A 27,362-nucleotide genomic window follows, 5' to 3' on the forward strand; every position below is an offset into this window, starting at 1 on the left:
CATCAATGTCACGTGCTTATATATTTTAATTTTAACGCATGTCATGCTCAAAATAAACGACCCATGGACAATACAGACGAAATGTGTTTGTTTATAAACTAATATTACAAACTCAAAGTTGCAAATCCAAATCTAAATAGACGACACCATCCAGAAACATTTATATATAAAAGATGTGCAATTGTAACTACAAAACATGTTTGTGCTTACCTCAACAAAACGGGCTAAGAACAAAATGATAAAAAAAACTGCGTGAAAAATAACTACTTGGTTCAAGTTCACGTTCACAGCCAGCGGCCCTGTAGGATGTCAGTCAGCTCACTGTACACCTTCAATTCATTTGATCTGGAAAATACTAACTTAGTAGAATGGCAGTTTACTTTGAAACGGAAAGATAGTGTAGGCGGGGTTTGCGACCCGGAAGTTGTCCCTTTTTGGTGAAGTACAAAAGTAAAAAAATAACTAAATTGTTTTGAACTTATAATTATACCGTCTTTAACTCATAGCGAAAAATTTTTTGTTTTTATTTACATTTTGTTTAATAGCTAGTGTCACAGTTATTATTTTGATGAAAATTACTGTCCAGACCGTTGCGGAAGTAGACTGCGTTGACACGTGCCACCCGTTACTTTTATCAACGTTGTGTATTAGTTGTGTATTTGCCAATCAGAGTCGTTTATGATTATTGGAAACGAATTTTTAAAATGTTTAATTTATTAAATGATTGCTTAAAATTATTTAAATTTGTAACTTTTTTAGCAATCTCTTTAATAAATAAATTCAAAACAATAATTTAACGATTACTTTTATAGTATAAATATGTGCAGTGAAACAACAGATGATCTGAGATTTGAATGCAGAATTTGACTTTGAGCCGATGTGCGCTCCCCTGAGGAAATCACTGGATAAAACAATGATTCCCTAGCAACGCTTTGTCGAAAATGTTTTGGTGGAGGAAGAAGTAGTATAGTCTCTTCTCCAATAATAATTAATAACGTAATGTTTTCAGAAAAAAGTGTAGAATAAAGTTCTTATCTGGCATGCAATTTTAAAGATGTTATAGGTTTTTGCAGACATATAGTATTTGTCATTTGCACGCATGCACACACACAAAGACAAAAACGCAGATTATTATTTTCTTTGTTATTGTCTAGGGGTAAGTGATGTAACAACATAAGGCACAATAGGGTGTTTGTGTGTTGGAGAATCCTTGCAACTCATTCCCATGGGCCTTCAGGTCACTGACCCCACCCCTGTTTCTTCTATTTGCTCTTTCATCTCTTTCTTTCCGTCTTTCCACCTTTCCTCCCACACTCACACTTCCTCTGTCCAAACATTCGTATTCTTCCTAGAACTGTCAGTCCATCCAAGTTAGTTTCGATTAGTCTGACATGTTGGTGTGCTGGTTCCCTTGTGCAGTTTGTTTCTTAGAAATGGTTGATGTTTTGGTTGCTTCTCTCAGGTACATGGTTTCTCAGGAGGCCTCCCTGTCAGCCAGATGATCCCAGTGTTCTTCCGTCCTTTCGCCTCACAAATCAGACCTCGGGGATCTCATTAGCAATCCACACAGACAGTGAATATAACGAAGCAGTGACCTGTTGCCGGGGTAACCCTGCGTCTCAGCATTAACTCCTACTAGAGTTCTTTGATCCTTTGTCTAATGCTTTGTCCATAATCTAAATTGTTATTCATTGAGATTATTTCAAGCTTACAATAAATCTGCATTCCTTTATTGTGTGGACGAGGAATTAACATACACTTTTAAAAATAAAGGCATTTTACAATGCCATAGATTTTTTTTTTCTTTTGCTTTGTGTTTTTAAAAAAGGTTCTTTAGAATATAAAAAGGTATTAAAGAATGCAAGAACCTTTACATAATATTTTTTGGGGAACCAAAAATGGTTCTTATATGGCATCTCTGTGAAGAACGTTTTAAGCACCATTATTTTTTTTAAGAGTACTGATATTTCGTACACACACCACATGAATAAAAAAAGAGACTGGTTGGAATATTTTAAAGGTTTAATAGCAAAAAATATTTGTATGGTTTACAAATAAGAAACCAAATTTTATTATTTTGTTGTCTGAGATAAAGCTTTATATGAGCAGTATTAAAGGGATAGATCACCTTAAAATGAAAATTCTGTTATCATTGTCTCATCCTCATGTTGTTCTAAACCTGTATGAATTTCTTTTTTCTGATGAACACAAAAGAAGATATTTTGAGAAATGTTGGTAAACACACAGCAGAGAGTGACCATTGACTTCCATAGTAGGAATAAAAAATATGATGGAATTTAATGGGTACCGCCAACTGTGTGCTTACCATTATATTTCAAAATATTTTCTTAATCATTTATCACAATACTTAAAATATTTTTTTTCCTACTATGGAGGTCAATGGTCATTATCTGCTGTGTGTTTACCATCATTTATCAAAATATCTTCTTTTGTGTTCATCAGAAAAAAGAAATTCATACAGGTTAAGAACAACATGAGGAAGAGTAAATGATGACAGAATTTTAATTTTAAGGTGACCTATCCCTTTAAAGATTATTTTAATAAGAAGGCTCTAAAGACCCTTACATTGTTTTATGCTTTAAAATATTGTTTTTTGATACTCTATCTATATGAACTCTATTTTATTTTTCCCATGGCTTCATTTGTTCCTTATCCTATATGGGTTTTTTTTTCTATTGTACTTTTTTCTAAATAAAAAAGAGATGTATTTTATTAGTATTAAATGTGGACAAAGTTTAATAAATAGGCTTAACCCTTAACGTATGAGTTTCTTATTATTTCTGCAATTCCATGAGTCATTATTTTCACTTATTTTCTTGTCACTTTTTGTCCAGCAATTATTTTGTTACCTTATTTGACACTGTAAAAAAGTAAAATTAACTTGACATAACTAATAAAAACAAGTTGAAATTGTTTAACTTAATTTGTTAAGTTAATGCAACATAAACAATATTTGATAATATTTGACAAAAATGCTGAATTTTTTACAGTGTCCATATTTTGTGTGTTTAGCCGTGCTATCGATTGTAATCTGTGTTGTATGTAGTGGTTTTTCAATGTACTTTGTCCACATGACAATAAATTACTTAATTCAATAATTTTCTTATTGAATTATATTAGTAGTGACAGTCTTATTGACTATAAAATTATAAAACAAGAACACAATCTCACTTTACAAGTTAAACTTGTAGGCCAGATTGAATGTAATAGTTAAACTGATTGAATCTCAAAAGGAACACGATTCATATTCATGTTTTCTCAACTAAAGGATACATCGGTCATGAGAAGTTCATAAGTTAAAAATAACTACATAATTATTCTCAAACATTTAGTTTATCCCTTAAATTCTTATGTGTTAGAAATGCATTTATTTTTACAGGCTTTCTATGTAAAGTACATGCAAAAAGATTTAAATATGTAAAAATAAACAAAGTAATGTGTCAGTTGGTCATTTAGTTTCGTTTCTCCTGTTAAGAGGTATTTATTTATTGCCCTGATCGTAGTTTATTATCAGTGTAAACATATTAAAAGTAGAACCGTAAACACAGTTTTGTTAAATGACTGATTCCCAATAATCTATTTATAAAACTATACAATGAACATTATTAAAACAGTGAACATTGAATAAAGAGGGAAGGAGGATCATTTTTGACTAAAGCTCTAAAGATTGACCCAGAACAAGAGACACTGAGTATTAGGCGTGGTCTTTTTGAAGGTTAAACGCTTGCCTCATATGTGTACTCAGAAACCCAGAGGCCCTGCCACACTGAACTAACCAATCACAGAGCAGAAGACACACCTGCTCATAGAAGAAGACCGAGGATTGGTCACAGTGTAAAAATGACACCTGGGCAGGGCTCCAAGGTGTACCTGAAAACCTAGATGTTTTGTAGGAACAGTTTCTTCGCTTGAGGAGCTTTAGGAGATTGTGTTTCTAGTGTCTGAGAATCCAATCGTATTGTATTTTCTTCACCTGCATCTTCATGAACTTGGGGTTCGAGAGGTTCGGTCAAACATCGAAGAAGCAATCGTAGCTTTTACAAATGGAAAGAACAGGAAGTGATCTTCAGCTAAAGCAGCGCTGCGACACAATGGCATCTCTTGTCCATGACTCCATACTGAATGACCGCAACAGGAATTGATAGGGTAACTGGTTATTTTGGTTTTAAGTTCATCAATTTAAAGTAATTCAATTGGAAACACTGTAAACATTTCTGTATGTGTTTAATAGTGCTTAAAGATATAATGAAAATGCTGCTTTAAACTGCTTTAAGCAAGTCAGATAAAGTCACATAAAAATGATATGATATATATATATATATTATATTTTTATGTTTTTTATTATTCATATCATTCTCAAGTAGCTATGAATTGAATAATGTATAATATTTTGTATAAAATCATTTGATTCAAGTGTGAGTTCATTAAGATCAGGCATAAAACAATTTTAATGGATGCCCGGCATGTTAACTTTAACTTCCGTAATATGTCAAACCTGTTTGATCAGTTCAACACAAAGGGGCATGAAAGAGAATACATTTTCTATGCAAAGCATTTAAAGAAATGAAATTTTAAACAGTGTGTTATAATGTTATATATAAATATGTACAGACAATACAGTTTATCATTTAAATCCTTTTATCTGAAAGGGTGTGTATAAAGATATATATAAAGCGACAGACACACACCCATATTACATCCCGCACACAATTATACGGCTCATATGGGCAAAACATAATAACTCTCTGTCAGCTTGCTTTCTACAATCTCATCTACCGTACAGGTGAGAGGTCAGTCAGGTGAACGCTCAGGTGTAAGTGACAAAAGATCAGCCATTTTGATTAGCATGACTAAGCGCTTTCATTGACACCTAGTTACTTGAAATGGGATTTGGAAGGTGACACAATTTGTTTTGATGAAGAAGCAACTAATTAGTTTAAGTCTCCCAGGTCAGTGGTTCTCTAGTGATGTCTCCGAGGTTACGGTTGCCAGGGAGACAGATGCCAGGGCATCGATTAACATGACATGGTACTGTACTGTAAAGTTACATATGATTGGAAATGAACAGCAATATGCTTACATAAAAAGGTTTCAGTTCTGTCACAAGATAAGAAATATATCAAGCTATAAAAGATGGCGACCAAAGGATAATAATTAACAAACACCACACTAAAGGATCAAAAAGATGTGGACAAGCCCCTCAAGAACGATTTGAATGGATTATTTGGATGTTGATCTCCATCTTACGAGGCAGTTTTGGATGTTATTTGTTTCTCTAATACTGCCTGGTAATGATGCAGATGGTCATCCGCACGCATCGTTGAAATCACTTTGCATCTGGGTGTGGACAAGCAAACTATGCAAATACACACAAATACAAAACCACAATGGAAAGTATGTCATATGTTCATACTTCAGATTCATCCTCATTTTGGATGATGTCAAGGGAGTTTTTTCATCGCCCCTAGGGTACATCTTACCTGACAGTGTTTGGCTGTTTACTGAGATTCTAACACTGTCTGGTAACGATGCATTCTGGTTGCTTTTACACCAAAAGTGCATTTAGTTGAATCCAAAACACTTTCAAAATAATTCAAGGAATTCTGATTATGTGGCATCATTACCCAAAACATTTTGTTTGCCAAGTTGCAATACGATATCCCAGAAAGACCACCATCAATAGACAACATTGCAGGATCCCCTATTAGAATAAATACAATAAATAAAGAGTAAATAAAAACCAGATGAGGATGAGAAGTCCGTGCATATGCTTATTTTAACTTTATCTCATTATCATCAAGGGATTCCCGATTCTAACCCCACCCTGTTACGCAGAAATGCCTGCATGAATGTGACAAAAGTAATACCTGCACACTCACACACCCTATTATGTGTAAGTGAATGATGGGTTCATCCTGTCTTTCTTGTGTCGTATTGTGTGCATGACATCTGAGATCTGTGTGAGAAAAACAGTATTTGAACGATCCGCTCCTACATGGTTCACTTACTCCATTTATTGTGTTAAAGAGGAAGTAAAATATTAAAGATGATTGAAGTTGAAAGGATTTAAAACCCATTCAGACAGTTTTCATATAGCTAAGGGTACAAAAAAACACAGTAAAGCACTTAAATTTATAATTTATACAATGTTATAAAGATTTTTTGGCTTAATGTAATGTAAATGTTATAGGGTCAATATGGTTTTGTCTAACTAGCTTTCTTAACTTATTCCATCTTTGGCTGATCCTTTGGGTTTACTGTGAAGCCGTGACTTTGCTTGCTGTATTCTTCACTAATATCAGACGTTTCCTTTAAGATCGTTTCTTTGAAATATAAACAAACACTCTAATTCTGTCATTCTCTGTACTGTATGTCTGTTTCTGTCTCTCCTACAGTCACATGATCTTCTGCCTCTCCGCTGCAGTAAAATCCTTTGATTTGTGCCTTACCAGGCAAGTTTAGATGTTGATACATTGTCTAATACTGCCTGGTAATGCCATCAATCACAAGGAATTTGATCGACATATTTTCTATTCTTCTCCATCTACACTGATATACAAAAACATATATATTTTTTCATTTAGTTCATGTTTTAAACAGAGTTTAGTATGATTACAAAAGTATGCAGTTTTTTCAATCAGTTCATTGATTGTTTTGTTTTATGGTATAATTAAAAAAATATTTCTTTGAGCCTTTTTTTGTCATATTGTTTCATTCTTGTATTCTTATATGTATACTGCATGTAAACTTACCATGTATTTCACTCAAATAAAAGCAATAAAAATTAATTACATTCAAGTATACTTTGTGTCTTAATACCAATATGTGTTATTTGTAGACATATTGTCCTGATTTAAACCTGGAAATAGTTTAAAACAAAGAGAAATGTAACAAATGAATGTAAAATGAATAGTAAAACGAAGAAAGATCATGTAGGCCTAGTTTTTCTAGGTCACTAATCAAATATAGGCAAAATTGTGCCAGTGACCAAGGCAACTTATTTGTATAAAAGGTCAACATTTTCCCCCACTGAATCAACCAAGATGCTTTTTGGAAAAAAATTGAATCATACAGGGATAAGATCACGTTTTGCACAAAATTCATGCAAGCTCATGAGTACATGATGTATAAGTAAAGTATTATACTTTTGCTTCAAATATCCTATTAAAAAATGTGAAATCAACTTGATAAAACTGATAAAAACATTGATATATAATTTATAATAAACTGTATTATATTATCTTTAGTTGTATTAAATAATTATAATAACTGATACATAATTTATAAACTTTATTAGATTATCTTTAGTTGTACAATAAATTAAAATTGATATATAATATATAATAAACTTTATTAAATTATCTTTAGATATATTAAATAATAAAAATGCCAAACAGATGCTGGATCCCACACTTTATCTAGTAGTATTACTAATCTCTACACAGTATGGAAAGACAAAATGCAACATGATTTTATCATCCAGTCCACTAGATGGCAACATCAACGTCATGCGTTCCGCTGTTTGCAACAACGAGGAAACTTGATCGGTAGCTTCCTTATCACGCCAGGGACACATTTAAAAATAAAATTAATATATTCTCTTTCAAAAATATTATTAGTTGCTCAGCAAACATGGCTGGCATACCACCGGATTCGTGGCAACCCCCTACAGTATCGTTGGAGACTACGTGAGTCGAAATGTGCATGTATATGAATGAATGAATCGACTCTAATTAACGTTAAATGGCAAAGCTGTGATTGTTGTTACTATTCGTATAAATGATACAAAATGTATATATATCTAATACAGTACGGTCTAGTCTACAACAAGTGACTGTATTAGATAATATGGAGCAGGTTTTAACCTATTCCAGAAGTTACCATCATCTTTACATTTTCTTACCAGTATGGGAACAATCGTGCTAGAACTGTACTGGAACCACGCGCCAAAAACGTGCAAAAACTTCGCAGAGTTGGGGAGAAGAGGATATTTCACCAACACCAAGTTTCACCGCATCATCAAAGACTTTATGGTTCAAGGGGGCGATCCAACTGCAACAGGTGAGGGTCGTGTGTTACATAACGTCCTTTTTAAAATGCTCCTGTTTTGATCTTTAAACGTTCGAATTGCAGTTTGAGCACAGAAAAGTCTGCTAAGCCCAATGTTTACTCCAATTGAGATTATATTTTTTTTTTACTTCAGTGTTGATGATAAACAAATAAAGAATTTAACCACAGTGAATACATGTTGGTACCTATATCACACAAAACCATAAATAGGTTTGCAGTAGTATAATCAGTAAGGAATTCGTGTTCGAGTAATATCGAATGCTGAGTAACATTAAAGGGGACATGCCATTAAAATTTGACTTTTTCCGTGTTCAAGTGCTATAATTGGGTCCTCTGTGCTTTTATCAACCTAGAAAATGTGAATAAGATCAACCCAGTAAGTAAGTTTTGGTAAACCATTCTCCACAAGCATGTAAAAAAATAGGTCATTGAAATTTGGCTCCCCTTGTGATGTCAGAAGGAGGTAATACCGCCCCTTAATCTGTACTATCCAACCACAACACTGTGTAGCACATTTCTGCAAATACCTACAAAGTGTCAATTTTAACATGCTATAATAAATTATGTATTTAAAGTATATGATATTTTGAGCTAAAACTTAACACATGTACTCCACATATGGGACACCAAAGATTTCTTTGACATCTTAACAAAGTCTTGTGAAATGTCCACTTTAAATAATAGAGATCCGGTTATTCAATGGTATGGTTTGTTTAGCATTACCTATAAGCCTTTACGTCTGCAGGTCGTGGAGGTGCATCTATATATGGCAAGCAATTTGAGGATGAATTGCATCCAGAATTGAAATTCACTGGTGAGTAGGATAAGAAATAATAACTCAGCATAATTTGAATATTTTGGAAAACAACAGTGGAGAGCATTTCATTGCTGAAACATATTTCACAAGCTTGGAAATTGCTAAAAATGTATTTCCACTTTTTTTTGTAGGAGCTGGAATTCTTGCGATGGCCAATGCAGGGCCCGATACAAACGGAAGCCAGTTTTTCCTCACATTGGCTCCTACACAGTGGCTGGATGGCAAACATAGTATATTCGGCAGAGTGTGCCAGGGCATGGGTGTTCTTAATCGTATTGGCATGGTTGAAACGAATAGTCAGGACCGTCCTAAGGATGACATTAAAATTCTCAGAGTGACTTTGCCTAACTAAGGCATTTTCTGGTTCATTTTTGTACAGTCATTTTATTACAATAAACTTTCAGTTTTCATAAAACAAAATCTCTGGTATTGTTTGTGTTTTGGTCTTAAAAATATATGGCCACATGGTGGTGTCATATAACTATTTGTGTTTAGGTCAAGGTACAAGTGCACATTCATATCTATCTATCTATCTGTGCCGGCCGGTGACTTATTTTTTTCGAGGGCGCTCAATACGAAGTTTGTCACAACATGTATGTAGCCCGTTGTGTGTGGTTCCTTTTTTCAAAATATGTGTTCTGCACGTCGAGAGATCCTTTGTGCATCACGTGACTTGTCAAAACAAGTGCCTGTTGCAGATGCATCTAAAGGGTTTATGATAAAAGAGACGCTCGCATAATCTCACGCATAATCAGAGTTTAGTGTTAAGTTAGTGTCTTGCGTGTATTTTGTGAACGTGAGCGTCTCTTATCATAAGCGTTTTTGACAAAACACGTGATGCACATGGTTTACATGACGCAACAAACACATATTTTGTAAACGCAGGCAACACACACGACACTCTGAACACTTATTTTGAATTGGCGTCCCTCAGATGAGCAGTCACGAGCCGCCACTGTTATCTATCTATCTATCTATTCAGACATGTATCAGAGCAAACACATTTTTACATTTGCATTTTTAATGTTGACATTACATTTAATCACATTCATTTTTATTATACAAGCCTTTCTCTTCAAAAGTTTATATGACTGAAAATAACATTCAACATGGGGCATGCCTGCTTCCGTTGTAAGAATGGGGAAGGGTTGCGACTGCAACCTCAACAGAGACTATAGGAGATGTCTGATCTGTTTATAGAGACTGCAATGTCCATCTAATGGAATGACCGTCAAGGCGTTGCTCTTTCTACAAATGGCTGTGGCAAAAGTAGTGTCTGTTGCGCCAACACAAACGAACACAGGAGAAGCTGACCGCATACCCATATATGTTATGTACATACACAGAATTACATACTTACAAGAAAATGTAAATACCGTATAGAAAGAAACAGAATCAAAAAATCGGATTGAAATCGGAATTTCCGAGACAAAACAGGAACGTTAACACATTTTTTCATCGGGGAGGGGATAGAAACATTGAGTGTAAATCACCTCATCTGAGCATTTTACAAGTCCATCTCTGTGTGGTACATTCATACAGAGAGAAATGAAACAGTTTGAGAGTAAGAGAGCGCGAGGAGCTTCAGAAACGCAGTCTCCGGTACAGAGTCCGTGCATGGGCCGCTCTCTCTTGAACTCTTGACACATTTGAGACACATTCACATTAATTTACAATACATCGCAGTCATTAAGCTTCATCTAAGCTTCATTACGACAATGTTATTATACCGCCAATAGGACAGGTCGTTCAATATTCAGGTTACTGCAAAACCCTTTTCAGGTGGACTACCATCCCAGGCTAGGATGATAAGCTGACTCAATGGACGAGATCAAAACGAAAAGATAAGGTGATAAGTGCATTACTAAACTCTAGAAGAAGTATGATTTTACACAGGGATTTACAGTACTTTCAAAGACGATTGCTCACCCCATTACAATTTCAGTGCAGTTAACCTGTGTTTAAGATGTAACCGAAATGCATCAAAGGGCTTTTCAGATTTACCCTGATGATAATGTGTACGCAAGATATAAAACACAGCCAAACAAACAAACAAACAAAAAGCATTTACACTCCAAAGCGACCTCACACAATCAAATGCAACACATGATTCTAGTTAGTATGTGCTACTATACCTGTAAAATTCAACTATAGCTACACGTTATTTTCAAATAGTGGACGAAAATCACTTATGGCACAATCGAGTTCTCTCAACTAGGTTTTTTTTCTCTTAAGCCTTATTTAAATACACATTAAGATTGGCCTGAGAAAGACAGTAAACCTACTGGTGATCCAGTCCTTTCCGAACGCACACACAACCGTGACTCGTACAGAATCACACGTTATCGAACGACGCAAACAAATATTAATATGACTCCATTAGCTGTTATTGCAAAATGTTTATCATACCACAATACCAAAATATAGATGTTAAAAACTAGATTGATCCTCTGAAAAGTGTCTAAAAGTGTCCAAATAGTTCATCATCGCATTCTTAAAGTACAATAAGTGTGTGTGATTGTGAGTGTAATATGTTGATTTGATTTGGATTTCATTTTTGGCAGCAATATTGTATTGAATTGCAAGGCTCTCAAAATGATACTGTCGTAAATAAGATCATTTTAGTTTTTTATATTTGAACATTTTGGTGATAAAAATAAATGAATCGCATATTATTAGTCTAAGCTAACTGGACCTATAATCCTTAAAATATTATCTTTCAATTATGGCTTCTCTTATAACATTTAAATCTATAGGGGGACAATGCAATGCTCAACATGGCGGCTGTGGAGAAGGAAGTCCCGCCTTCAAGTTAAAAGAACCAATCATCAATTGATAAAGACTGGCGATTCTCTGGGGAAGGGGCTCTATAGTGTGCATAGCTGAAACCACCTTTAAAAAATTGTGTGGGTTTTTTGTAATTTAAGTGGCATTATGGTACCGTTGATGTCAGGTTTAAGTGTTGTTTAATTGTGATTTTAGCACACGATTTTAGAGATACCAAGTACGACAGGACTTGTGGCACGACTTCGCTAAAAAACTTTGATATGGAGACATTTCAAATAGCAAGAACGAATCATCTAACATTAGATATTTCATATGAATAAGCTTAAATTACTTATATTAAGTTTATGTGCAATACATAAGGCCCTGCACTCAGAACAATATGGCTGCCAGTGAGAGTTTGAAATACTGGGTCTATATTTACGTTCAGACCCCTAGCAATATTTTCAGAAATCTATACTGTAGCTACATCAGTATTGTTGCTAACACATTTTCGGGGTTGTGTTAACAACCATATGATAGCAAAGAATAAAAACACCAACTTGTTCATCTACTGTATTACAAAAATAGCTGATTTTTGAAATTTCAGTGAAAACACTGCTAACGTTTAAGCCTGCTAAATATAATTTTTAAGTCATTTGGAATGATACTGAATGGAATTGACTGGGAATACGTTGATTTGTATGTACTTGTAGACAAAATATTAATAAAGCCCTGAAATGATCATGATGTAATTGTTAAGAACAGCTGCATTTGTGTTTTATGTGTTGCTGACTGTTAGCCCTAAAATTCAACATTTACCAATGGCACATAGTTCAGTGATATAATAATATTTTTGGCACAATATGTTCAAATAAAGTTATTATTCAACATGAAATTGCAGTTTAAAAAAGTATACCAAGGTAGATTTTTTTTCATACCACCTTTGGTATCTCTAAAAATAAATAAATCTAATAACACGTTACTTACACTTAGTTATAATAATTCAAACAGCAAACAATAAATACATGAATACATATATCAACAGACAGTGAGATAAATAAATATTTTAAATTAAATAAATATGTTTTGCCCGCATGATATTTTTTTAAGATATAAAAAAATAATTAACATTCTTACATCTGATGGTACTTCACTTAGCTTTACAAAACACAGAAGTACATAAATACACTCTTAGAAAGAATTTTCACTTGTGACAATGAGATAGGATGTGACAATGGCAGTTCTGTCCTTTTATAAACTTTATCTACGTGAAGTTTCTCTAGATATCCTAAACTGAGTTTTTTATTTATTTTTGTAATAGAAAATATCTGTTCACTTACTTTTCAGCACAAGTGCCAACTTTGTATAGAATTTGTATAGAAAAATTCTCTTTCAATCAAAAAGAACCAAATTTTGGAAAAAGTGAAAAACAATAATACTTAATCTTGTTCTAACTGCTAAAAAACATTATGAAGACATAATGAAAAAAAAACAGGATTAGCAATGCTGCGAAGAGCCAAAGTTTAATCTAGACTTAATATCTCTTTCCCTACGTTTTGTTTGGCTTAGATGGTCTCTTTATAGATCTTTCCTAATCTCTTTAAGAATAATGACTTTAAATCATGTAAACTTTATTTAAACATGGCTCAGTGGTGAATTGTGTAAGGAGCTCAGTTACAATTTGAGTGCAAACTGAATTAATTTGATCAATTTCAATCTACACATTTCTTGTGGCATTCAAATAGTAAACAAAAGCCTCACTGCAAAAAAAATGACTTTCATACTTAGTGTGTCTTGTTTTCAGTAAAAATATCTTTTTATTTTTTTTAGACAAAAAATATAAACTTTAAAGGAACAGTATGTAGGATTGTGGTCAAAACTGGTATTGCAATAACAAAACTTGTGGCTAAAACTGGTCCTGCAATCACACAACTGGAGGCCAATACACAACATGACAACATAAACATCAGTTGAGGGCTGCAACTTCGCTTTTTAAATGACAATATCCTGGCCAGACCACTGTTGTCAGTGATATAAGTATTTGAAATTAAAATTATTTTTTAATGTCTAGTGACACATCAGGGCCATTTTATGATTCATTGATATAAATTTCTTACATACTGTTCCTTTAAGTAAATAATTAGTGCTTAAAACAAGCGAAAAAATCTGCCAATGTAATAAGAAAAATTTTCTTGAAATAAGTTAACTTTTTTCATAAACACTTAATTCAAGAAATTTTTCTTCACTTAAATTTGATCTTTTTTGTCTTAAGATTAGACTTATTTTCCAAGGTCATTTTGCTCATCAAGAAAATACATCTTAATTTAAGAATTTTGAGAGTATTTTTGTCTTGTTTTCAGTAAAAATCTAAGTAAGAAAGTCATTTTTTGCAGTGCAGCAGCCTCCATATAGTTACACATAGGCTGGGAACTAAATATGACAACATGAAAGTATGCTGGATATTTTAATCATAATGAAAAGTTTAATAAATTATAGTTCCATAAGTAACTTTTTTTCATGTGTTGTAATATTTTAATAATTTGGTGGTTTTAAAGCTACACTGCAAAAAAATGACTTGTTTTCGGTAGAAATAACCAAAAAAATTTAAATCAAGATGCATTTTCTTAGGGATGGCTAACGATTAATCGTGATTAATCTAAAGCAGAACAAAAGTTTTTGTTGTCATCATATTATGTGTGTGAACTGTTTATAATAATTATGTATATATAATATGCACGCATGCATGTATAATTTTAAGAAAAAATATATATTTATATATTAAGTATTTATATATTATATAAATTCTACATAAAATGTATATACACATGTAAACATTTCTTAAATATATATCAATTTCTCTATACACAATTATTACACACAGTTCACACACATATGATGTAAACAAAAACTTTTATTCTGCTATAGAATAATCGCGATTAATCGTTAGCCATCTCTGGCTTAAGAAAATAAGTCTAGTTTTTATACAAAAAATATATAATGTCAGTGAATTTGTACTTAAAACAAGCCAAAAAATCTGCCAATGGAATAAGAAAAAAATCTTGATTATAAGTGTCCTTTTTTTGCTTAAATAGTTAATTCAAGAAAAATGTTTACAAACCTCATTGGCAAATTATATTTTGTTTCTTTTAAGCACACATTCACTTAAATTATATATATGTTGTCTTAAAACTATACTTATTTTTTTAGGTCATTTTGCTGATCAAGAAAATGCATCTTGATTTAAGAATATTTTGATATTTTAACTGAAAACAAGACAAAATACTAAGTAAGAAAGTCATTTATTTGCAGTCTATTCTGCTCAAACATAACACTCTAAAAAATGCCGGGTTATGTTCAACCCAGCGTTGGGTCAAATAGAGACAAACCGAGCCTTTGGGTTAAATATTTTTGGGTTAAAACAAATACGTTAAATTACAACTCAACATGTTGTGTTTGTCCCTTATTGACTCAAAGCTGGGTTGAAAATAACCCATCATTTTTAAGAGTGAAAATAATACTGTGACAGCATATACCGTGAAGTAAATAGGAAAATGTTGTCATTTATTAACCTTATGTTACTCAAAATATGTTGTTTTCCTGTATAGGTCGCTGTCAAGCTTTAAAAAAGACAAAAATATGAGCTTTATATTATCTCTTTATATTAATTATTGTTCTTTGTGGAGCTTGATAGCGGTTATATTTTTTCTGTTTTGTGTGTGTGCAGAAGAGCGACTTAGTTTAAAACTATTACTTCTGTGTCCCATACTAAAAGACAAAATGATTAAACAACACGATGATGAGTGGACAGAATTGTCGTTTTTGGGTCAACTAACCCTATAATTTATAAAATTATACTTAAAAATAAAGAATTAAGACACTTTGACTTTAAAAAATAGAAACACTACGCATAAACTTATTTCCTGAATGAAGGGTGGTTATTACTGCACCAAATTCTTTGGCCCCAGACGGCAACCTAAAACCACGGTGATAAGTGTCATCTCCATAACCTCCCACAGACAACGTGAGAAAAACGAAATAAAATTAAACTCTTAATGCTTGGCTCAATTTCAGTTACTATCATCAAGCAGCAGTTGGTATGAGTGTGAGAGTAAAGTGTAGACAATGAGAGGAAAGTACCACCAGAACTCTATTTCCTTCATTTTCCCTGTCATACCTCGTAACTCTCTTTCTCTGTCCGTCCCTTTCCCTCTCACAGAGGCAAGTCGGTGCTGTTGTGGCGGGTTTTCCGTGACGTTCCGTCATCCCGAGGCAGGGCCTTCTGCAGGTTAGACATGGCTGCTGTCTTCTTCAGGTCGATCACGGCGTAACACTCTCCACGACGGGTGGGCGGTGCCGCGGCTGCCGCAGCAGACATGCCGCGTTTGAGGGGAGGCGGTCTCTGCGGTACCGGGGCCCCTCCCCCGTGACCCGAGCAGCCGGAGGGTTCACCCTCCAGGTCCACCTGGATGTAGTTGAGCTGGCGGGAGGGGGGAGGAGGCGGGTGACGACCGTACTGCTCGCAGGTGCCACTGCCACGTCCCGCTCGCTGACGTCTGAAGTCAAAGTTGAAAACACGGTTGGACCTCTCAGGTGGGTGAGGGTGGGGCTGGCAAGCGTGACGGAGACGCGTAGGAGGCTGTAGCTGTATGGGATTGAAGTTTGTAGGTAAATGTATCTCAAGTGTTTGTACAGTCTATAAATAGCTGAGCGTTAATGAATGCCGACAAATAACAAAAGTAACAAAAAAAACACTACTATGGTTTTTGTATCAAATACTACAAAAATACCCAAGCAGGTGTCCCAATAATTCAGTACTGGATTACGTTTTATAAAAATTAATGTAAAAAAGTATTTTTCCGCCCTTAATTTTTTACATATACATTTTTATGTTTACCCACCTGTTCGGTGTTGACGTAGTTCTGCAGAGCATCACGATGAATCCCGCCTCCGCTCTCCTGATGATATCCGTTTGGTGTCGTGGGCCCTTCGGAATACTCATACTCGTCGTACTCCTCCTCCTCTTCCTCCTCATACTCGTCCTCATCCTCATCTTCATCCTGATCCTCCTCTTCTTCGCGCTGAAGTGCACGGTATTCCCAGACCGGGGGGAGTGACGGCAGGTTCTCGTAATTGAGCAACGCAGTGCGCCGGTGACCACCCACACCCATTCCCCGGTCAAAGCCGTATCCTTGCGGGGGCAGTGAGGAAGGATGTGTGTGCGTGAGCGGGAGGGAGTGCGGATGCGTGTGTGTGCGGGAATCGCCCGTGGTGCTGCTGCTGCTACTGGAGCCCAGAGACTGTGACTGCGATACGGTGCTCGGGCTCAGCCTCTGTCTGCGCACCCCTCGAAGTCCGTTGATGTTCTCGTATGTTAGCTGGCTTTCCGGGCACGGCTCCATACTCGGGTGTCGGTGCATTAGATGGTGGCAATGGTGATAGGAGTGCGTGTTGCACATGTGTACGGACGGAGTCTCCTCTCCTTCTGTTTCTGAGCTACCGTCTGGCGCTCGAAGAGGGTGAGAGACAAGGCGGCCCCTGTCTCTCTCCATTAAGTGACGCTGTGCTGGCGTGGGACCCAACATGAACTTAACCTCCTGTGCTCCGGGCTGGAGGAAGACCTGAGGGTCTTTGTGGGGGTCGTCCAGGGGGCAGCAATGCATGCCGGGCTGACCCGGGACTTGGCCCCCTCCACGAATAGTGGTGGTGGTTGAGGTTTCTGGGTAGGTGGTGGGCCGCACTTCTGGCAAGGAATGGACGCAGTGACGGCTAGAGAGGTCAGTTTCCATGCCCACTGTATTCACGTACGTATGTGTCTGGGAAAAAGGGACGACAGTTTATTGGTTAGCTGCTATTTACGATAAGCAGAACATTGATTGCCTGGACAAGGTGTTATGAACATATTTAACACATGGAAAAAGGTGCAAATTGGTTTCATATTTTATAAAACTGTAGCAGTACAGACTGTACGTGTTGCTTGCAATTTGAGCCTTTAAGTATTTGAGCCACATTTAAAAATGTATGAATGTCATTGCATTCGATTACATGATAATTACTTGTTTCAACATTTTAATAAAAAAACTTGTTGGGTTATATAAGTTACTTAAACTAAAAGTTTTAGTGTTCACTAACTGTGTGCACTAACTTGAGGGTAGCTGACTTCAAACATCCACTATAAACAACCTCGATACCACATTTTCTAAAGTACTCGTACTCATTAAAAGTCCCCCGATACCTGGAATCGATACCACGGTTTGAGAAATGTCTATGTTTGAGCGGCATGTAAGGGGTTAATGCCTCTTGTGTTGTCCAAAGAGGCAGAGTTTACAACAAACTGGAAAACTAGTCCTTTTTTTTGTTAAATTATATGACTAAAGCTGTTACCTGTAAATTGAAATCATGTTTTTTTATTAAGTACTCGGAATCGGTATCAGCAAGTACTGAAATGCAAGTACTCGTACTCGTATTCCAAAAAAGTGGTATCTGTGCATCCCTAGTACAGACAGCAGGTTGTTATCGCAGAAATAAGCCGCGATAGTGTGATCAGGTAAAATTATAAACAACTGAAGAAAGTAGTCGTATAGATTTTAAATGGAATAATGATGAGTAGATTGTTATGAGAACATTTTAATATTTCATATTTATGTCCCCATAAACTGAACGACTTAAAAAACATACTTAATGGTACTTTTTCATGGATAAAAACTACTAACAGGTGTTGGTACAGGTGATGGATAGGGACTTGGGTAGGTTAAGTAAATAGAATATACATTTTGTAACATATAAAATGCATTGCGTCTATAACAATTGTAAACCATATGTGCCTGACTGTGTGTGTGTGTGTGTGCGCGCGTGTGCGCGCGTGTGCGTGTGTGTGCGTGTGTGTGCGTGTGCGTGTGTGTGTGTGTGTGTGTGTGTGTGTGTGTGTGTGTGTGTGTGTTTGCAAGTTTGCACAGGCAGGTGTTTGGTGTATTTACTTGGTCATCCAATCCCATGAGACTGTGTCTGTGGTCGTTGGTGAGAGAGGGCTGAGATGAGTCTGCACTGATTGGGTATCCTGGGTATCCATTAGGAAAACCCTGCATGGGGAATCCAGGGGCTACACACACAGACAAAAGCATAATACACATGAGCAGGTAGTATTAACTCTTTCCCCGCCATTGACGAGTTATCTCGTCAATTAAGAGAAAACATTTGCATAGAAAAACGTGTTGCTGATGAATTTTTATGTAAGCCTGTAATAACGCACTTACCCAATTTATGAAAAAACTGAGGCAAAAAAAGTTATTTACTAATTATAAACTCTGTGTATGTTTTGATAATCATTCTGAATCTGATCTCTAACAAAATTCCTCCACAAAAATGCAATTATTTCAGCTTTTTTAAAGAAAAATACTCGTATTTAAGAGTTTATAAGCAGAGAAAATGTATAGATGTATAGTAAAATATAGATTGGATGAAATGTTTTTTCCCAGTTTGTTTGTTTGTTTGAAAGCAGAGGGTCTGTTCTTTCATTTGACATATTTGTATGTTTATATATTTTTAGAATACATTTTTCTTGGAAGGCATTTTGTGAAACTTACATGGTAATTATTGAAATTAAAGGTGTTAAAACTGAAACAAATGGTGACAAGTTCCTTTTCCGCATTCATATCTTTTACTTAAAATAAAATCTAAATATTGATAGAAAATTACTTTTAAATCTGTCAATTATACATATACACTCACCAAAAGGATTATTAGGAATACCTGTTCAAATTTCTCATTAAAGCAATTATCTAATCAAACAATCACATGGCAGTTGCTTCAATGCATTTAGGGGTGTGGTCCTGGTCAAGACAATCTTCTGAACTTCAAACTGAATGTCATAATGGGAAAGAATGGTGATTTAAGCAATTTTGAGCGTGGCATGGTTGTTGGTGCCAGACGGGCCGGTCTGAGTATTTCACAATCTGCTCAGTTACTGGGATTTTCACGCACAACCATTTCAAGGGTTTACAAAGAATGGTGTGAAACGAGAAAATATCCAGAATGCGGCAGTCCTGTGGGCGAAAATGCTTTGTTGATGATAAAGGTCAAAGGAGAATGGGCCGACTGATTCAAGCTGATAGAAGAGCAACTTTGACTGAAATAACCACTTGTTACAACCAAGGTATGCAGCAAAGCATTTGTGAAGCCACAACACACTCAACCTTGAGGCGAATGGGCTACAACAGCAGAAGACCCCACCAGGTACCACTCATCTTCACTACAAATAGGAAAGAGAGGCTACAACTTGCACAAGCTCACCAAAATTGGACAGTTGAAGACTGGAAAAATGTTGCCTGGTCTGTTGCCATGTCATCCCTTTATGACCACCATGTACCCATACTCTGATGGCTACTTCCAGCAGGATAATGCACCATTTCACAAAGCTTGAATCATTTTAAATTAGTTTCTTGAACATGACAATGAGTTCACTGTACTAAAAAGGCCCCCACAGTCACTAGATCTCAACCCAGTAGAGCATCTTTGGGATGTGGTGGAACTGGAGCTTCGTGCCCTCCATCAACTGCAAGATGCTATCCTATCAATATGGGCCAACATTTCTAAAGAATGCTTTCAGCACCTTGTTGAATCAATGCCACGTAGAATTAAGGCAGTTCTGAAGGCGAAAGGGGGTCCAACACATTATTAGTATGGTGTTCCTAATAATCCTTTACGTGAGTGAATATATAAAGTTATAAAAGTAGACATTTAACACATGGACTGTAAAAATATCCAAATGCAGGCGACTAGGTGTGTAAATGTGTGTGACAAAGGCACTTTAGTTTTTGCACTAAAAATGAAACAATATGGATGACTTAAGATTCAATATTTATCATTAGCTAAGCTACATAACCCTACTAAAAAGACTGCTGTATAAAAGCCATATTTAATCCTGTGACTCACTGTTGGGTGTCTGTGGGGTTCGAGGCATCTCCATCTCTGGTGCATGCCCAGGCCGGGTCATGATCATGGGCTCCTCCACCACATTGATGCTGTTACACTGCATCAACTCCTGTAGGAGGTTAAAGATTTCCTCCGCACGAGAGCACTTGAATGCAAAGATCCCTATCATAACATGCCCGAGAAAAAATCAGATCAGGAATAGGAAAGTTGGACAGATGAACGGATAAACAAACAGATGGGTAAGAACAACCTTACCTTGTCCTGTCTGACAACGGCGGCCACTCTCGAAAGAGAAGAGGTTGGAATCATAGCCATAGCGCCGCAGGCAAAGGTACGGCCACCGGATGGCGTCACGTTTACGTGTGTGCAGAATGAGCTCCGTCTGCGTGAGCTCCATTGTTCCTGAGCCCAACTCATTTCCCTCATCGTCCACATTAGTCACCTGTCAACATGACCAGTTAGGCATAGACCCAAATGCTAAGGTTGATATTTGCTGTGTAAATAACCTATGTAACTATCAAAAAAGTATGGAGATTTGGATTGCACTTTATTTTACAGTATGTGCACCTACAGTGTACTTTTATTGCACCTAATATGGGTTACTATAGGTTCAGGGCTGGTTTGTAGTGAATACGCAGTAAGCGCATAGTACAGTATGTACATGCAGAACAGTAAAATAAATTGCTGATAAAAAGTAATATGGTATTTATGTAACACACAGTATTAATCTGTAAATGCATGGTATATAAATATGTTTAAATTAATCTTGCAGTGCCACTGTATACAACCGAGTAATGCTACAGTAGTTTTTTGTGTCTTGTGAAATTCACCTTGAATTTGTTGAGATGGTTGTCTTGGATAGCGTCTCTGTATAGACAGCTCCAGCAGCTCCCCATAGCTTCAGCAGGCCAGCTGAAACCTTAAACAGGGACAAAACAGTATTGATAGGCTTAGGACAATCGACAAGTTAATGTAGCTACAAGTGTTCTTGTTGCTCAATTCGTAGAGCATTTTGTTGGTAGCCAGAGGTCATGGGTTCAGTCCTCGGGGAACATACAGAACATACAGGTACTGACAAAAATGATTTTGAGTCATTATGGATTAGAGCGTGCACCAAATGTGTAAATGTTAAGATGATTGTAACATTGGATAAAACTTCTGAGAAGTTAACTCTTGCCTTATTATCGGTTTATTGTATGTCAACAGCAGGTAATAGTGATATCTATTCAAAATGATTAAAACTATTAAATTAACAGTTAAAGGTGCATTGTGTAACTTTTAGAAGGATCTCTTGACAGAAATGCAATATAATATATATAACTATATTATCAGTGGTGTATAAAGATCTTACATAATGAACTGTATTGTTTTTATTACCTTATAATGAGCCATTTTTATTTACATACACCGCTGGTCCCTTTACATGGAAGTCCTACACAGTCTCACAAAATTATGTACCTGTAATTACGTAATTTTTGTATTCTTTTTTAGGATACTGTCACGAATTTTTGCATTTTTTTGTGATCGTATCATGAATTTCTGTTTACATGTCACTGTCACGTATTGGTTACTCAACTGCTTTTTCCTATTTTCAAACCATTTTCGCTTCGGTTTAGGGTTAGATTTGGTGTTTGCATTAGGATGTGACTTTAAGTATTGGTTTATACAATTTATTTCAGATTTATTTTTTTATATTTTAAAAATTTTAAAGGGATAGTTCGGCCAAAAATGATATTAAACCCATGATTTACTCACCCCCAAGCTGTCCGAAGTGCATATGTCCATCGTTTTTCAGACAAACACATTTTCGGATATTTTAGAAAATGTTTTAGATCTTTCAGTTGATTAAATGTAATGTTACGGGGTCCACCCATAGTCCACGACCTTCAAGTCCAAAAAAAGTGCGTCCATCCTTCACAAATTAAATCCAAACGGCTCCAGGATGATAAACAAAGGTCTTCTGAAGGTAATCCGCGCGGTGTTGTTGTAGAAATATCCATATTTAAAACTTTATTAACGAAAATAAATACCTTCCGGTAGCGCCGCCATCTTAGTCGCGTCCGCATTCAGGATGAGAGCTTAGGCAGCCTACGGAGGCTACTCTGCTGCTGCTCTGTGCCCCCGCCCTCCGAATTTGTCATACGTCACTAAGAAAAGTGCGTACACTATGCTAATACTCTCTCCTGAATACAGAGGAGTCTAAGATGGCGGCGCTACCGGAAGGTATTTATTTTCGTTAATAAAGTTTTAAATATGGATATTTCTACAACAACACCGCGCGGATTACCCTCAGAAGACCTTTGTTTATCATCCTGTAGCCGTTTGGATTTAATTTGTGAAGGATGGACGCACTTTTTTGGACTTTAAGGTCTTGGACCCCGTAACATTACATTTAATCAACTGAAAGATCTAAAACATTTTATAAAATATCCGAAAGTGTGTTTGTCTGAAAAACGATGGACATATGCAACTCGGACAGCTTGGGGGTGAGTAAATCATGGGTTTAATATAATTTTTGGCCGAACTATCCCTTTTTTGTCGCCTGGCGTTAGGGTGGGTTTGGGTAAGGATGTCATTTTATGTAAATCTAACCCTAAACCGAAGCGAAAATGGTAAGAAATTAGGACAAAACAGTTGGGTAACCAATACGTGACAATGACACATAAACAGAAATTTGTGATATGATCACGAAAAAGCGGAAATTCGTGACAGTATCATGAAAACTAATCAAAAATTTACATGACTATTGGTACGTAATTTCGTGTGACTGGGATGGGAAGTCACATCATGTTTTTAACAGTAGCCCTAAACGAACAAACTGTTCTAAAAAGCGCGTTTGGTTGCTAAATGCCACTAAAAACCCAAATTGGACCTTTAATTAATAGCATGATTATGCTTCATATTTTTTTTATGTAGAATAACAAATAAATGCATTAAGTGTAAAAAAATACACAAAATAATGTCACTAACACATGCTCACCTGGCCATCAGTGGGAGTGATGCTTGCGTCAATCCCAGAATCCTCTGCTGGGTGTCATGGCGGAAGTGGGTTGTGCTGGTAAGAACATCCAGTCCCAGTGCACAAATGTTTCATTTCTCCTATCAAGCAGAGAAAAAGGAGTCAACGTAAAATCCTCTGTGTATACTGTCCTCTTTATCAAAAATGTTCATTACTGTGGTGCTGTGATTAAAACACAGGGAATGGAGTTGCTTCAAAATCCCAGTGGATAAATTAAACATAATTACTTTAAACTAATAATCTTATTCATAAATGAAAGCAGCTTTAAGCTGGTGCCTATATGATGTGCATGTGAGACAATTTTAGGTCCTAGCAATATAAGGGCGGTTTCCCAGACAGGGATTAGACTAGTCCTAGACTAAAATAAATGTAAAAGCTGTCCAAACTGAAAACAACTTGCAATGACATATCTTAAAATACATCAGTGCCCTTTGTATTGTCTCAAAATGCAAACAAGTAATGTTTTTATTAAAGGCATGTTTGTTAAAACTAGTTATATTTCCTAATTAAACTAACACCTAGTCCTGGTTTAAGATAATCCCTTTCTGAGAAACCCACCCTTAATGATTATGCTCGAATGAAGATATTTTTTTTGTTTAGGAATCATGGCAAATTTGGTATTACAAGTTCAAAGTGTGGTAACAATAAACACCAAAGAAAACTTTTAAACACAATTAAGCTCAACTTTATTTTACGGTGTCCGAACAGTGTATACATTTAAAGGGATAGTTCACCCAAAGTAAAAAAACTTAATAAATTACTTTGTTCTGCTAAACACAAGAGAAGATATTTTGAGAAATGTTTGTGGCCAAACCATTCATAAGCCCCATTCACTTTTATAGTATTCTTTTTTCCTACTATGGAAGTGAATGGGGCTGTTTGTTTACAAACATTCCTCAAAATTTCTTCCTTGTGTTCATCAGAAAACAAAAATTTTGTACAGGTTTATAACAATATGAGGGTGAGTAAATGATTTTAATTTAAGCAAATTTTACTTTTGGGGTGATCCATGATTAACAACATGTACTTAACATTGGGGTTAAGGTTTGGTTAAGGGGTAGATGCATGTAATTATGCATAATTTACTGTTAATACTATAGTAATTACATGTAACGTGTAACAAAGACATCGTAAAATAAAGTGTTACCCAAAATTCAGTTCTGGATTGATTCAATAATCAGAAACTGAACCATCCTACATGAAAGGACTGATAAAACAACCGTCACAATCTTCAATGATAAATGTAGCTTAACATTTCAGGATGCGAAGAAATAAAGCTAAGAGTCGTGAAGGATGAGCAGGCTGCTCCTGCTAGTTAGAAATAAAAGTTAAACAAACTACTAAACATTAGCATGACTCCATGTTTAGCCATCGAAAAATCAACAGCATTATGAATATTTCAAAACGATTACAAAACTAAGCATGCATGATAACAATAAAGAGTTTGATGGTGGTATACAGCATCAGTTATATACATTCACAAACCTTTCATATGCAAATAAATAATATCATAATTAAACTATATTAAAATGCAGATGATAAATATTGATATTAACAACTTCTTATGGCTGTCCAAGGCAAGCAATGGCTGTTGCTTTTCAAAACTGGGCAGAAATTAAAGAGCTTTTGTTGGGCAAACTATGAAATTCTTGTTTATGTGTCCACCACTTTTACGGCATCTGTTTGTTTTTATAGTTTGTGACTTTTATCTATATTTTGAAAAATTCTGAAACAATAAATTTGGATTAAAAAAGAAATATTGTACTTCACATGGAGTCACATACTCTGACATAAACAGTATAAAAAGCAAACCATCCCCAAAAAATCAACAACAACAAACAAAACTGTGTCATGTGATTAAGATTTTTGTACAAAACGCATTTGACATTTTATGCCACGTGCATTCATCTACACTGAATGCGCATGTTAATTTATAACATCAGGCCACATCTCTCTTGCTCTGGTTCACTGCCCCAACAGTTTTTGAACAATCCAATCTTAAAACACACGAAGTATCATATTACCACATGAATGTAAAACCTATAAAATAAAATTTTTTGTCCTTTGACTTTAGAATTGTACATCCAAATCGCTTTACCGAGCACGCGTATTGTGACAAATATGTCAGGTCGGCATCTCGGTGTAACTTGAATGTGCGCGCACTTAATGCATAGCACAAACGCTGCATAAATCTGTGACAGAAACACAAAGTATACAACTGGAACCAGTTAAACTAACACTGTCACCCAGCACAAACACACTTGCTGCGTACAACGAGATGGCTCGCTACGTTACAGCCTTTGTATCCAGTGCAACAGTGACGGTTTGCAGCTGGATGCTAGTAGTGACTATCATGCATCAAACACATCACATTCACATGAACTGAAGACATGAATGAGAACAGGATTGCGATCGGGTTCTCGGTGTACCAGAGGCAAGAAAAGACGTTTAGGTTACTGCAGAACAATTCGGCTGCGGTTGCTACTCACATGTTTGGCAACGATTGCGATACGAGACGAGACAGATCAAGGATGCGAGCAGCGGCGGATGCTACACCAGAAGATTTGGCGGTCGGCGCGGTGGTCGTTTCTGACGCTTATGGTTGTGACAAGACTAGGAAAACGTGAATTGCGTGGAAATATAACAATAAAGACAGTTGTTTTCCCCCGTAACGCCCCCTTGCTGCGGCACGGGCCTCTCTTTGACATTTCCCGACCACCAGGGTGAGAGTTCAGGCAGACAACGAGGGCTGCTGGAGCGACAAGAAGGTAGAATATGCTGGAGGACCAAAAGATGAGGTGTGAATGTGTTTGAGCATCACACGATGACGTGCTGCCAACAGCTTTCTCTCTCTCTCTCTTTCTCTCTCGCTTTCTTCCTCTCTCTCTCTCTCTCTCTCTGCAAAAGAAAACACCTTGCTCTGATTTAAGACACACACAAAAAACAGCTAATTTTAATTCGTCGCTGCATGTGGGCAACATCTCAAACAGGTGTTTTATGACTGCATGAGAAATTGACTTATTGTAAACGTGAAGTTTTTTTAAGTATATTTTAGTAGTAAACTGTAATAGAATTCATAGATGTTTTGAACCTTACCATATTAAATATATAATAAACTACAGTATTTTCTACAGTTAATTAATTTAATATAAATAATAAATAATACTGTAGTATACATTGGCAGAAAGTGCAGGCACAAAGTCTAGTAATGATTGTACAATAGTATAATAGTACAATGTACTATACTAATGAATGATATTGTACACCCATAGAAAAAAAATAAGAGACTACCTCAGTTTTTTACTGTCTATTTCAGTCCAGTGTCTGTTGAATTTCAGCAAAAGCAAATATCAAGAGTGACAAAGTCACACGACAGCAATGTAAAAGACTAAGCATGCCAAGACACATGATAGATGTGATTAAAATGCAGGGTTATCCCATCAAATATTCACTTTTGCACTATTCCTAATACGTGTAAACATTCTGTTGTTGCAAAATAAATTTAAAGTTTTCTTTGAAGCATTCAGGATTTGTAAACATTGCATATTTTTTTGTATAAATAATATAAATAAATGCAAATATAAAAAGTATTTTTTGGCAGAAATGTTTTTGGTAATTAACCGAATAATAAAAAAATTATAATCTTGAAGTGGCCTCTTGATTTTTTATGACTGTATTTTTTTCATGGTGGTCTGTTCAAAGTGAGGTGTCCAAGTCAGAGATTGATGAAGAAAAAATAGA

At 35.8% G+C, this 27,362-nt stretch overlaps 2 protein-coding genes across 2 annotated transcripts; one reads left to right on the plus strand and one right to left on the minus strand.

The window, feature by feature from the left end:
* The first annotated feature begins 7,544 nt into the window (after positions 1-7,544).
* On the plus strand, positions 7,545-9,328 carry ppil1 (peptidylprolyl isomerase (cyclophilin)-like 1). The gene is made up of 4 exons (XM_065264695.1): positions 7,545-7,709; positions 7,928-8,082; positions 8,837-8,905; positions 9,040-9,328. The coding sequence occupies exons 1-4, from the start codon at positions 7,654-7,656 to the stop codon at positions 9,258-9,260; spliced, it is 501 nt and encodes a 166-aa protein (XP_065120767.1). The 5' UTR covers positions 7,545-7,653; the 3' UTR covers positions 9,261-9,328.
* Positions 9,329-9,871: 543 nt separating this feature from the next.
* frs3 (fibroblast growth factor receptor substrate 3) lies at positions 9,872-26,487 on the minus strand. The gene is made up of 8 exons (XM_065264868.2): positions 26,111-26,487; positions 23,583-23,701; positions 21,433-21,521; positions 20,858-21,044; positions 20,603-20,764; positions 18,649-18,770; positions 16,573-17,487; positions 9,872-16,316 (listed from the first exon to the last, which is right to left on the minus strand). Exons 3-8 carry the CDS (start codon positions 21,496-21,498, stop codon positions 15,885-15,887), a joined length of 1,884 nt encoding a protein of 627 aa, XP_065120940.1. The 5' UTR covers positions 21,499-21,521; positions 23,583-23,701; positions 26,111-26,487; the 3' UTR covers positions 9,872-15,884.
* Positions 26,488-27,362: the final 875 nt, after the last annotated feature.

This window comes from Paramisgurnus dabryanus, chromosome 7 (assembly GCF_030506205.2).
Source record: "Paramisgurnus dabryanus chromosome 7, PD_genome_1.1, whole genome shotgun sequence".
NCBI classification, from domain to species: Eukaryota; Metazoa; Chordata; class Actinopteri; order Cypriniformes; family Cobitidae; genus Paramisgurnus; species Paramisgurnus dabryanus.

Bases quoted from the DNA above. Each gene is read 5' to 3' on its own strand.
- ppil1 (XM_065264695.1), top strand. From the start codon at position 7,654: ATGGCTGGCATACCACCGGATTCGTGGCAACCCCCTACAGTATCGTTG. The intron at 7,710-7,927 runs GTGAGTCGAAAT...TTTTCTTACCAG, and splicing joins ACAGTATCGTTGGAGACTAC to TATGGGAACAATCGTGCTAG. The intron at 8,083-8,836 runs GTGAGGGTCGTG...TTACGTCTGCAG, and splicing joins GGGCGATCCAACTGCAACAG to GTCGTGGAGGTGCATCTATA.
- frs3 (XM_065264868.2), bottom strand. From the start codon at position 21,498: ATGGGGAGCTGCTGGAGCTGTCTATACAGAGACGCTATCCAAGACAAC. The intron at 21,045-21,432 runs GTGAATTTCACA...TCATGTTGACAG, and splicing joins ACCATCTCAACAAATTCAAG to GTGACTAATGTGGACGATGA. The intron at 16,317-16,572 runs GTGGGTAAACAT...AATCCCATACAG, and splicing joins ACTACGTCAACACCGAACAG to CTACAGCCTCCTACGCGTCT.